The sequence below is a fragment of the Sinohyriopsis cumingii genome, chromosome 6 (assembly GCF_028554795.1).
Source record: "Sinohyriopsis cumingii isolate HCF-2022 chromosome 6, ASM2855479v2, whole genome shotgun sequence".
Classification (NCBI taxonomy): Eukaryota; Metazoa; Mollusca; class Bivalvia; order Unionida; family Unionidae; genus Sinohyriopsis; species Sinohyriopsis cumingii.
In genome coordinates, this window is record NC_142966.1 from 139,270,889 (window position 1) to 139,284,079 (window position 13,191).

Below are 13,191 nucleotides of genomic sequence, written 5' to 3' on the forward strand. Positions count from 1 at the left end.
CATTGGATTAATTGGCCAAATATACCTTTGAAAATTGAAGATAAAATGTTATTTGTGACATTTATATATTGTTTCTAATAAGCTAAAATATTTCAAGAGGAAAACTAAGAATAAAATAGATTAGAACTGATGTAAATTAAGCAATTAAACGATTCATATAAAACATGTAATACAGTTACATATTTTTATATTTGACTATGCTATTCTGATGGCTTGACATTGAATCGTGGTAACATCTGGCACTTGCTATGTTTACCACTACTGCATTGCAAGGCAGAGAATCACATTAACACCAAACACTTACTTCATTTACCACTACTGCATTGCTTGACAGTGAATCACATTAACACCAAACACTTACTTCATTTACCACTACTGCATTGTTTGATAGTGAATCACATTAACACCAAACACTTACTTCATTTACCACTACTGCATTGTTTGATAGTGAATCACATTAACACCAAACACTTACTTCATTTACCACTACTGCATTGTTTGATAGTGAATCACATTAACACCAAACACTTACTGCATTTACCACTACTGCATTGCTTGACAGTGAATCACATTAACACCAAACACTTACTGCATTTACCACTACTGCATTGGTCGGTTGGCAGTGAATCAAATTGACACCAAACCCTTGCTGCATTTATCACTACTGTGAATCACATTGACACCAAACCTTTGCTGCTTTTCACTACTGTGAATCACATCGACACCAAACACTTTTTACATTTACTACTACTGCATTGCTTGGCAGTGAATTACGTTGACACCAAACACTTGCTGCATTTACTACCAATGCTTTGCTTGGCAGTGAATCACACTGACACCAAGCACACTTTCTGCATTTACCACTACTGCAGAGAAAGTTGAAATACTGAACAGCATGTTCTGTGGTGTTTTTAACCACTTTAGTAATTACATAGCTGTGAAACAAAACTGTGCTGTGTTACTGATGACTGGGCTAAACAGTTAGATAAAGTTGAACAAATAGACATTTTGTATTAGACTTTGATAAAGCTTTTGAGACTCTTCCTCATGAATTGTTAAAGAGTTATTTGATTATGTAATTGCAAGTAAAACTCTCTGCTGGAAAGACTTTCTTTGACGTTTCTAAGAGTAATGCATGATGGTAAATGGTTCCAAATATGGTTGGTCCAAAGTAGCGGAGTACCTCAGGATAGAAAACTTGGACCAGTGCTTTTCTCCTTGCATATCATGGTATGATGATTGAAGGTGACTTGGAAATTCACCTCTTTGCATAAGGCTTTATATGCTACGGATCAGTCAAAATAAAACAGGATTACAAGATATTACACAATGACATTAATAAACTAGATTAGTGAGCACAAAAACAGGGCGTGTGATTCCAACCTATAAAATGCAACATAATTCAGATGACAAGAAATATATGCCATAAAACGAGTATGTCATATTTATTAGTGGGTACTACTTTTGAAAACCTCAATCAAATAAAATACTTAGGGGTTACAATTACTTGTAATCTGAAATGGAACTTTCAAAATTAATGAATTGTGCAGCAAAGCAGATCATACATGTCACCTGTTAAACCAAAGCTTGTAATCTTGCCCACAAAATATGAAAGAATTAACTTTGAAGCGTTTAGTGAGACCTTTGTCAGAATATGCTTGTAAAATCTGTGACCCACCCCCCATTCTCTTGTTTTACAAGATGAAATTTAACATTTTAAAAAGGGAGAGCCATGTTTGTTATATCCAATTATGACATGACCTCACTGTTGAATTAATTTTCTTGGAAATCATTACAGAAAATGAAGGCTGGAAAAAGATTAATATTTTTCTACAGAGTTGCAAAAGAAAAACAAAAGCAAAGTTATCCGGCTAGAGTTTAATCAAACCCAAAAGAATCTGTAGAAATCTGAGTCAGTATACTTATCTGATACTATAATCATCAGCTTATCTTTACAAATAGCTTTTTCCCAAAAACAATTGACAGCTGGAATTCATTACCACAAATAGCTGAATCCTCATTAAACTGAATCGAAAGCTTTTCAAAATTAGTAGAGACACATTTTTTTTCAATATAAGTTCTTGTAGAAAGGGTTGATGCCGTGTGGTGCAAAAAGTGTATTTATGATGCCCTGAACTAGTCATGTAATACATTACTCAGTAATGAGTCACAGTAACACCAGCACTTAGTGCATTTACCACTGCTGCCCTGCTTGACAGTGAATCGATATCACCCAGGAATTACCCTATTTATCATCTGTTGCATTACTTGACTATGATTGATGGTAACATCTAACACTTGCCACAGTTACCACTACTGCATTGCTTGACAATGAATAAATAATCCTTGACACTTGCCACGGTTACCACTACTGCATTGCTTGACAATGAATAAATAACCCTTGACACTTGCCATAGTTACCACTACTACATTGCTTGACAATGAATCAGTTATTCATGACACTTGCCATAGTTACCACTACTGCATTGCTGACAATGAATCAATAATTCTTGGTACTTGCTCCAGTGATCCTCTTTTGCATGTTTTGACAATGGAGGATGTTAAAACTTAGCACTTGCCAAAGTTACTGTTACTGCTTTGCTTGATAATGAATCAATAACTCCTTGCACTGTCCACATTTATCTCCAATTGCTTTTCCTGACAATGAATTGCAGTTACACCTAACACTTACTGGTTGTTTGAAAATGAATCACAGTAACACCTAACACTTACCAGTTGCATGACAATTAATCACAGTAGCATCTAACACTTACCAGTTGCTTGACAATGAATCACAGCAACTCCTAGCACTTACCAGTTGCTTGACAATGAATAACAGTAACTCCTAATACTTACCAGTTACCACTACTGCATTGCTTCAAAATGAATCACAGTAACACCAAACACTTGCCATGCTTATAACTACTGCATTGCTTGACTGAATTTGGATAATGTGGTTTGGTGCCAGTCTTCTGTTTGTTTGCTTGCTCATTTCTGCTGGAGTCGATGTACCTTGAAAAGTTAGTTTCAGAGCTGGTTGAAGTAGGTTATGAAAGCTTGAAACTCTAGGCTTTCTGTAATCTTTCTTCTTATTTTCATATCTGTACAGGAGCTGAACCAGAGGGCCCAGGGAGAAGTTACAATCCGTGAAGCAATCCGCGAACTGGAACTGTGGGGAGCAGGTGCTGTCTTCACCTTGACAGAGTATGGGGACAGTAAGAAGAATGTTGTGCACCTCATCAAGGACTGGAAGGACCTCATGAACCAGGTTTTTAGGACTTATCTATGTAATAATTTTATGTGTACCTCATTAAGGACTGGTAGGACCACTTGAACCAGGTTTTTAGGACTTACCTATTTAATAATTATATGTGTACCTCATTAAGGACTGGAAGGACCTCATGAATCAGGTTTTTAGGATTTACCTATGTAATAATTTTATGTATACCTCATCAAGGACTGGAAAGACCGCATGAATCAGGCTTTTAGGACTTATCTATTTAATAATTGTATGTGTACCTCATTAAGGACTGGAAGGACCTCATGAATCAGGTTTTTAGGATTTACCTATGTAATAATTTTACGTATACCTAATCAAGGACTGGAAGGACCACATGAACCAGGTTTTTTAGGACTTACCTATTTAATAATTTTATGTGTACTTCATCAACGACTGGAAGGACTGCATGACTCAAGGTTTTAGGACTCACCTATGTAATAATTATGCAAATACATGAGGGTTTATTATTTGATGTACAGTATGTACCTAATTTATTTTGCTGGTGTGTTTTTGAGACATATTCTTACAAACTCCAAGCTACTGTAACATTTGTTTAGTATATGATTTTGTTCAGCATTTTAAGTGTGTTCACGGGTAATTAACTTCTTTTCTTATTTGTTTTGAAGTGATATAATTTACAGAAGTAGAAAAACATGTACCTGACACATCTTTATTTTAAAGTGATATAATTTACAGAAAAATATCAGTATCTACGAGATTTTAAAAATCTTTTGAATTGTGACACATAAGGTTAGTTTAGTAAATAAAATTGACAACATTATTCAGACTTATTTCATATCAAACAATAACAAATTACTGAATGAAATTGCATCTCTTACATTTTAACAAGGCCAGAGGTGCCTATCTTTTGTAATGTTTTTAGCATTGTAACCTTTAAAATAACATGTTCAAACTCATCTGACCACTAGGTTGGAGACAACCAAAGCCTGCTGCAGTCACTGAAGGATTCTCCCTACTACAAGATTTTTGAGGACAAAGCCTCTGTGTGGGAGCAGCGTCTGGCTGACCTTGATGAGTACCTGCACAATCTGAACCAGATCCAGAGGAAGTGGGTCTACTTGGAGCCGATATTTGGAAGAGGCGCACTGCCCAAGGAACAAAGCAGATTCAAGAGAGTAGATGATGATTACAGGTCAGTTCACACTTTACTCTAACAAGTTTCCATTTGCATATATAGGAAGAAATAACTACTTTGTTCAAAACATTTGGTTTTGAGATTTCTTAAATCATTTTTCAAAGTTATGTACTTTTTTAATTCAAGCCATGTTTTTCACTCAATATTTTCAAACTAATAACATTACAGCCTTGGCTTTACTCTCTCTCCTGTCAAATGGGAGCATGGAATTGTTTCTTTGTTTTAAGTGATTCAGTCATACTTAGTCAAATATCACCAAGAAAACTTCTTGAATTTCCAAAATGTTGCTTCAAAGATTTTTGCCAACAGATTGTGTGAATTTAATTCCAGAGTCTGCTGACTACAAGATAGCATACAAAAGGGATGTTTTTCTGTGTTCATCCCTCTTTCTGACAGCACTGACTTTGTTCTTATTTTCCATCACAGACAAATCATGATGGATGTGAGAAGAGACAACCGAGTTCTCTCTCTTGTGAACAAGGCAGGATTGCGAAACTTGCTTGTGACCATGTTGGACCAGTTGCAGAGATGTCAGAAGTCTCTAAATGAATTTCTGGAGGTATTTTTTAAAATTTTTTTAATGGTTTAGAAAACACATTTCTTAAAATGAATACATATACAAATGTTTTTAAAAAAAATATGATTTTAGTTCACCACTTGACCAATTTGCACATGATTTTAATGCTAGCTTCTGGTATCAAGGCTTTCACACTTTAGTGGGAGCATTCTGGTATCAAGGCTTTCACATTTTAGTGGGAGCATTCTGGTATCAAAGCTTTCACATTTTAGTGGGATCATTCTGGTATCAAGGCTTTCACATTTTAGTGGAAGCATTCTGGTATCAAGGCTTTTACATTTTAATGGGAGCATTCTGGTATCAAGGTTTTCACATTTTAATGGTAGCATTCTGGCATCAAGACTTTCACATTTTAGAGGGAGCATTCCGGTATCGAGGCTTTCACATTTTAGTAGGAGCATTCTGGTATCAAAGCTTTCACATTTGTTCTATAGGTGCTGATCCATTATCCAATATGACCACCATTGCAAAAAATAGAGAAATCTTTAAATAGCATCATCACAGAAAGTTCTCATATTCTGACCACATTTGACAGAAAGCATCCTGGCATGAAGTTCTTTAAGTCTTGTTCAGTTGATGTCAGTCTGCCATGAAATATATACACTGTTGCTAAAAATAGAAAAACCTTTAAATTGAATTTTTCTCAAAAACCTCTCACCTGAATTTGACCAAATTTGACTGAAAGCTTCCAGGCATAGTTGACATTTAAAATACTTTATAAATGATAAAAATTTACCTTAATATATGGCTGCTAATTTTAAAATAGAAAAGTTTGTAAAAACTTCTATAAAAGCTGAACATAATTTGACTAAATTTGACAGAAAGTGCCCAGCCTAAAGGCTTTACAGGAATATTTCCCTTGAGATATGCTGTTTAAAACATCCCAAATTCTAGGTATGAATATCCCAAATTTTTATTGTTAAATCATCTCTGCCATTTTCATGGCACAAGACACATTGATCCCATTCAAGAGTGCTCTTAAAACTCACTTATTTCGGCTGCAACGACAAACTTAAAGACCTAATAATGTTCCCTACCTTAAATATTTGCAGCATGTTTTAATGTTTTCTAATTTCATGGTGTTTGTTTTCTGTAATAATATCATTATATATGTTTTTTATGTTATAGGTGTTGTCTAATAATGTAAAGCGCTTAGAGCTTCTAAAGATTAGGTGCTATGCAAAGTCCTCATTATTATTAATATCATTATTATTATTATTATTATTATTATTTTTAATATTTTGTGAACTTTTGAACTTAAGTATAAATATTCATATTTTTAATTTCTACAGGAAAAAAGGTCACTATTTCCCAGGTTTTACTTTATTGGTGATGATGACCTCTTGGAGATTTTGGGTCAGTCAACCAACCCAAATGTGATCCAGACACACCTGAAGAAGTTGTTTGCAGGAATCCACAGTGTGGAGTTTGATAAGGACTGCCAGCATATTATGGCCATGAAGTCCCTGGATGGGGAAGTTGTTCCACTCAAAAAGAAAGTCAGAATCACACCTGATGTTGAGGTATGCAAGAGAGTTTTTTTTATAAATTATTTGACTATAAAATAAAACTGTTTTCATTAGACATTGGAAGATATTTTTGAACCTTTTGATCCATATCTTAAAGCTTTCTCCAAAATCCAATTTTAAAAGTGCTGTACATACTCGTGTTTTGAGTCCAAGTACAAAGAACACAGACCCAGTTCTGCCAGTACTTGATGTGCCAGCAGATCTGAGCCACTGTATTTTGTTAGGAGTTATAAGCAGATCAGACAATACAGAGCCTAATCTGCCAGTGCATTATGCAACAGCAGGTAAGGGTCAATGTTGCTTGCAGTTGAATTTGATTTGAAAGTGAGTATAGATGGTAACAGTTTAGTGTGCTTTTCGTAGCTCATAATTTGAAGATGATTATTTTACCATTAAAATTCACACATATCCATTTTGATTTTATTTGATTTGGAGAAATTCTGTTACAAGTATAAAATAATTTTTTGTAATTAATTGGCTCATTGGAAGCTTTGGCAGCAAGTCTTGCTTCCTCCAGATTATAAACAATGTAAATTGTTTTGATGATTGTCTTGGCTTTTGTTTTGCATTCCATTCTATTTTGTGTTGAACATGTTTTAGGTCAGGCACTTTGTAAATGTTTGAATTAATTAAAGGTGAGCTGTTCACAGTTCCAGGTGTTTCGCATACTATTTTACTGGATTTGTTTAAATCTTGATATTTTTTATGGTGATGAGCAACATACAAGAAGTCACATGTTGTCAGCACCCCCCACCCCATTTTTTTCACTCATGCTTGCATTGCTTGCAAATTATTCTTCCATGGGAGAGCCAAAGAATCTTATCATATTCTTTACATCTTAATATATCTGTTTTTGGCATGTGAATGCAGCCGTAATAAGTATTCTAGAGCCCTTTGCATTGCATTTGTAAACATTTAGTCCCTCACTGCCTCGTCGTGATATTTGATTTGAAGCTGAGTATTTCAGCTCACTGACAAGTCTTCATTGAACTTTTGTTCTTCAGCATGGTTTGATTAAACATGTTCTGTCCACTTTGATGTGAAATTGCAACAACAAGGAGCGGCAACATGTATGATTACTCATACAGTGTTTTTGGTCTAAAACTAATCTGAACGGATGGTCACAGAAATTAAAAATTGTTTTTTCTACTCATGCACTTAATCAAGGATGGTTCATAAAATTTTCAACATTATGATTTATGATTTTCAAAGAATAAATGAGTGCAGATTTATCCAGGTGTCTTATGACAGTGAATACATAAACTATTGCATCTATTTATTAAAGCTTTGTGAAGTCAGCTGTACCATGATTCTTGTCGGACAGTTCAGTTTTAAATAATATATACTCTAATTACTGTACAGGTTAGAGCGTCTGCCTCAGATGTGGGAGGTCGTGGGTTCGATCCCCGGCCGAGTCATACCAAAGACTTACAAAAATGGTACTAACAGCTGCCACGCTTGGCACTCTGCATTAAGAGGTTAGTGTTAGGACTGGTCGGCCTGGTGTCAGGATAACGTGACTGGGTGGGACAATATGCTACATGTCTGTGGCGTGATGTAGTGCTAGACATCACCATAAACTGCCACATTGCAGACATTGTAGCGATATGACTGAAAAATTGTTAAAGCTACATTAAAATTCCAAATCAAATCACATCACATCACATCACATCACACCACACAATTACTGTACAGTAAATTGAAGATAAGTTGGATAGTCAGAAATCCATGATGCTGCATTTGAGTTCATCAGTTAATTTAAAAAAAAAATTACATTTGGATCCGTTAATGGATCCAAATGTAAATAAGTCAAATTTGTAGTTTATTTAAAATATGTAGAGTGACTCTAAATTGTAAGAATTTTATATATTTACCGTTATCTTTTATTTTACAGAGTTTTAGCATTTTTACTTTTTTGTGTCATGTTGTAGATTTTTACATTTATTTGCAAGGGTTTCTCTTCATAGTTTTGTATTAAAAAAATCTTAGTTTTTTAAAAATTACCTTTTAATTCACACTATTTGGCCACTTTTGATGTAATGTTCCATGCCATTAAACCATATATCCTAAAGGAGAGTCATTGTTGAGAAATTTTATGATGCATATAAATTTATTTAAATTCAGTAATCATGATAAAAATATATCACAGGACCTTGATCTTATTTTTACTTTTATAAGACCTGGTTAGGTAAACTGTCCGAAGAGATGCAGGACACACTAAGAGAGATGCTGAGAGAATGTCTGAAGGATGCCAAACAAAACTCTGGGGGACTTGACCCTTCAAAGTATCCCTCTCAGGTCAGTATCTATTGATAGAAAATGCATATTTAAATAGGAATATTGATGAAATTAATTTTATTTTTTCTCTTATTGTATTTTGTTATTGTCATGGTTTCCATTTCAGTTTTGCTGATAGTTTTTTCATAGTAAACAGGCAAATGCAACAAAATCATATTAGTTTATTAGGGTAAATGACCGCTGATTGAGACAAGTGATATTTTAGACTGATATGTGTATGTGTAGATTGACAGATCTATTAAAATGAAAAACAAAATGCAAATGTATCAAAATAAATGTAACAATTTTCCATTGGTAATATCTTAGAAATGCAGAGAAGTCAAAATTGGGGGAAAGAAAATGCAAAGCTCTTTTCTATTCACTTCTTAATTAGCATTTATAGGCTTGAGTGAGAAAAGTGTATACTTATACTTTGGCTAAGAATTTTACATCAATGACTTTGTTAACAAAAGGACTAGTAGATTATGAAATTTACTTGTCCTTGACTAGTCCTACCCCCCCAAAACAAAGTCCAACATGTATCAAGATTAACTGGTCATTGGGCAATTTAAATTTTACAAATTTATAGTCTGAGAAGAAATTTACTTGCCTCGAGCTAGAGGACTACTGCATATTTCAAGCTAATTGTGTGCTCTGCTCTGAATCATTGGTTGATTTGTTTAAAAAATAAAGTCAGTCAACTTAATGTGTTTAATTTTCCTTGTGTGGGTTTCCAGAAGAATATTTGTCCAGTCTAAAGATACAAAACATTTAACCTTGTTTGAGGGCTGTTCCATTAAAATATACATTGGACCCGGGGACGGCACCTTTAAAAACATGTATGTCAGGTAGTTTAGTTTCAAAATTGCTTCTGTCTCTGGTTGTTTATTCATTTAAAATTGCATCCATAGGTGGTTGAAATAATTGGTTCTGGAGGTCTGTCTAAAAGTGCAAGCTAAACATAATAAAAAATATCCACTTTAGATATCCTGTAATCAAATTTGTAATTTATTTGATCCTAAATAAGAAGTTTATGGCAATTCGACCATGTACATTTCATAATTTGTTTTATGCAATCCGTATTTATATAACTATAAAAAAAACTTCTCATTGGTCAGCTATAAATTTATCCAGAAAGCCTACCACGTAACACTGCATTTATAGTTATACTAATCATAAACAATGTGAAAATCTGTCTTTATTTTCTTAACCATAAGGAAAACTAACAGATATTTAAATAAATCAGCTTTACAAAATGAAGGTATAAATTATGCGGCCACATTAATTTTAGTCCTGTGAGACTTTGGTTGCATCATTTTGTCCAGACTAATAGCATTTCATATGTGCTAAATGTTTTGGAAAAAGAGAAGGTATAAAGAATGTAGACATTGTAGAAATCCTGTATAATAATAATAATAAAAATAATAATAATAATGAGGACTTTGTATAGCGCCTAATCTTTAGAAGCTCTAAGCGCTTTGCAACATTAGACATCTATAACATAAAAACATATATAATGATATGATTACAAAAACAAACATCATGAAATTAGAAAACATTATTAAAAAAAACATGCTGAAAATATTGAAGGTAGGAAACATTATTAGGTCTTTTAGGTCATACATATCATGGTTTAGCAATATACACCATGGCATGTTAAATAATCTTTCTGTGCCGCCCAAACAACTTTTATAAGCACCAGTCATCACTCAAATGTGCCAGAAATGCTCTTTCTTGCAACAAAACACTTTAACCAGGAACTCTGACATCCAGATTTAGGTTTGTACTTGTGCTGAAAAATGGCGTTAAACCCTAGAACAACAACAACAACAACAACTGACAGCCAGATTTAGGTTTGCATTTTATACTGGAACAGTTTGACTATTTTTGGGCCCAGCCTTTGTACACTGTGACTAACATAAATATGATGACCCAACTGGAGCTGGTCTGCTGGAGATAGTCCTATAGGAATGCACATTAGATTTAAAACTTTAATCTTGAATAAAATGTTTACCAAAGTAACATAAGTGCAATTTATAAATTTAAATTACAGTTACATATATATACACATCAGGGTTTCAGTAATTTTCTGACATAATATAACAAGTGTCCTCATGTATCAAGCTAATTAAAATCAATTCTCCACTGTCCTATGTGAAGATCTGACAGCGACTTCTTAGGGGTCATGTTCTAGTGACCTTTTACTTTGACAATGGAGATTCAGCTTTCAAAATTATGAAGTGAATCAAAACATTTGGCACAGATTGATGCTCTTCAGTCATAATGCTCAGTCTCCCAAATGTGAAGGTATAAGTCTTCATCTGAGTGGCTGATAAAATTAGTAGCTATGGTAATATGATAGGTCAATGGAACATGACTATGCTAATACCATAGGTCAATAGAACATGACCCCTGATATGTTACCATCAGCTCTTTACATAGGACAGTGTAGATCTTATTTTAATCAGATTGCTTCATGTACATGTTCTCGTAAAATAGGAATTTTTTTTAGCTTTAAACTTTGTAAACATTTTGGTTCGCAGAAAGCACAGAGCACAAGACAGTTGGATAAAATAAACAATATTCAAATGGTAAAGATTTTATTGCATTCTTGGATAAAGTGTTGTTTTTTAAAAAAGATTAACATTTAATTTCCATGGCCAAATTCAAAAGGCTTTGTTATAATGTTTCTTTGTTACCACATGTAATTGGTTATGAGTTTGATTTGTGTGGTCCATCGAAGGAAATTAGCTCAATTATGCTATTTTTATCACCCGACATGCTGAAGGTACGTAAACATGGGCAGTCATTTAAATAACAAAGGCATGATAATAATGCCTTATTCATAACATTAATGTAGAATTGCATGTTGCTGATTCAGTGCAATTAGAGCATAAATAGAAATGTTTTTTTGTACTTTGGATCCAGTAATTTATAAATTTACCTGTATGTTGAATAATTGAATACAGCTCATACTGACAGACTTGATTTTCTTTATGAACTTCATTCAAAACAGTGTGAAGAAAACAAATCTCAGATTAATATAAAAAAATAAATACTGTTATCAATGTTTATCCATCCAAATAAGTAAATGACTAAATTACTTGTTAAGCTATTGAACAGAGACCAACACAAAAGTGATTTTTATGATTCACCAGCTAGTAGCTGTATGTTTAGACTTACTAATCCCTGTAATATATATATATATATATATATATATATATATATATATATATATATATATATATATATATATATATATATATATATATATTACAAATAAATTCTATAGGTGGGTGATTTTATTGTTCAATACATTGTGTCAGTGGGTCTGGAAACCTTTAATAGCATCTTATGGTGGCTACCCAATTTCAAAACTGCCTTCCCCTGGGGTCCCATGTATGTTTTAATGCAACAGCCCTGATTTGTTTTTGTTGAAATTTGTTTCTGAGGAGTATAATGATGATAAAAGAAATTTCTATCTTCGCCATTGATGTATTGAAAGTTTGTAAAATATTTAATAGCCATTAAAACTCAACATTGTGACCCCAGAATAGCCCTGTTTTTGATGTATGACTGCATGTAAAATCCACACACCTATTTCTAAGATGCCATTTGGCCATTTACTCTCTCCCAGGCAGTGCCATATCTTGATTTGGTCCTGTTTATCTGTCGCAAGAAGCTCAACAACAGGACAATATAAATATAGCAACCATATTTCTGTGCATATCTGGCTGACCTGGTTAGAGTTTCAGACCATTGCAACAATTTTTTTTTCTCACAAGTTTTTTAATTTTTGGGACCTTTTTGATAAAATTTTTGTTAGCATAATTTAGCAAAAACCACATTAGGCACACAAATTTCCATTTGTTATTCATATTTTTAGGTATATATGAGCAACCCTATTGTATTTTATGCCATTTTAGCACATTTTGAAATTGTTCTTAGTCGTTGAACTTTCTTGACCTTAAATTTTCAGTCTGTATATTTGGGATGCACATGTTTTACAAACATATTTTTTGTTTTTTGACAGATCCTGTGTTTAGCAGAAATGATACGGTTCACCGAAAACTGTGAGGAGGCAATCAAGCGCAACTCTTTTCTGAATTTCAAGAAAGACATGGAGAGTCAGCTGGAGTCATACACCAGTGTGGACCTTGAGGAGGGTGCACATGACCAGGAGGGGCGGGTACTGGAGCTGAAACTGAAGGCTTTGATCCTGGACACCATTCACAGCATTGATGTCATACATCAACTGGAGAAGGCTGGAGTTGGCAGCATTGGGGACTGGACGTGGCAAAGGCAACTCAGGTAAGGACATTGATGAGAATTCAGTTAGATCAATCATACCCCAAATAAATATGAAGGTGGG

The 13,191-nt window shown here is 33.9% G+C and overlaps 1 protein-coding gene across 2 annotated transcripts in view; it reads left to right on the forward strand.

The window, feature by feature from the left end:
* The window catches only part of LOC149798108 (cytoplasmic dynein 2 heavy chain 1-like), a 180,324-nt gene that overhangs the window by 41,185 nt on the left and 125,948 nt on the right, over positions 1-13,191 (forward strand). For both annotated transcript variants that reach the window (XM_089963194.1, XM_089963195.1), the window contains exons 23-28: positions 3,110-3,268; positions 4,210-4,433; positions 4,863-4,995; positions 6,306-6,536; positions 8,721-8,840; positions 12,853-13,130. In XM_089963194.1, coding sequence (XP_089819320.1) covers positions 3,110-3,268; positions 4,210-4,433; positions 4,863-4,995; positions 6,306-6,536; positions 8,721-8,840; positions 12,853-13,130 — 1,145 coding nt within the window. The remainder of the gene's footprint in view (positions 1-3,109; positions 3,269-4,209; positions 4,434-4,862; positions 4,996-6,305; positions 6,537-8,720; positions 8,841-12,852; positions 13,131-13,191) is intronic.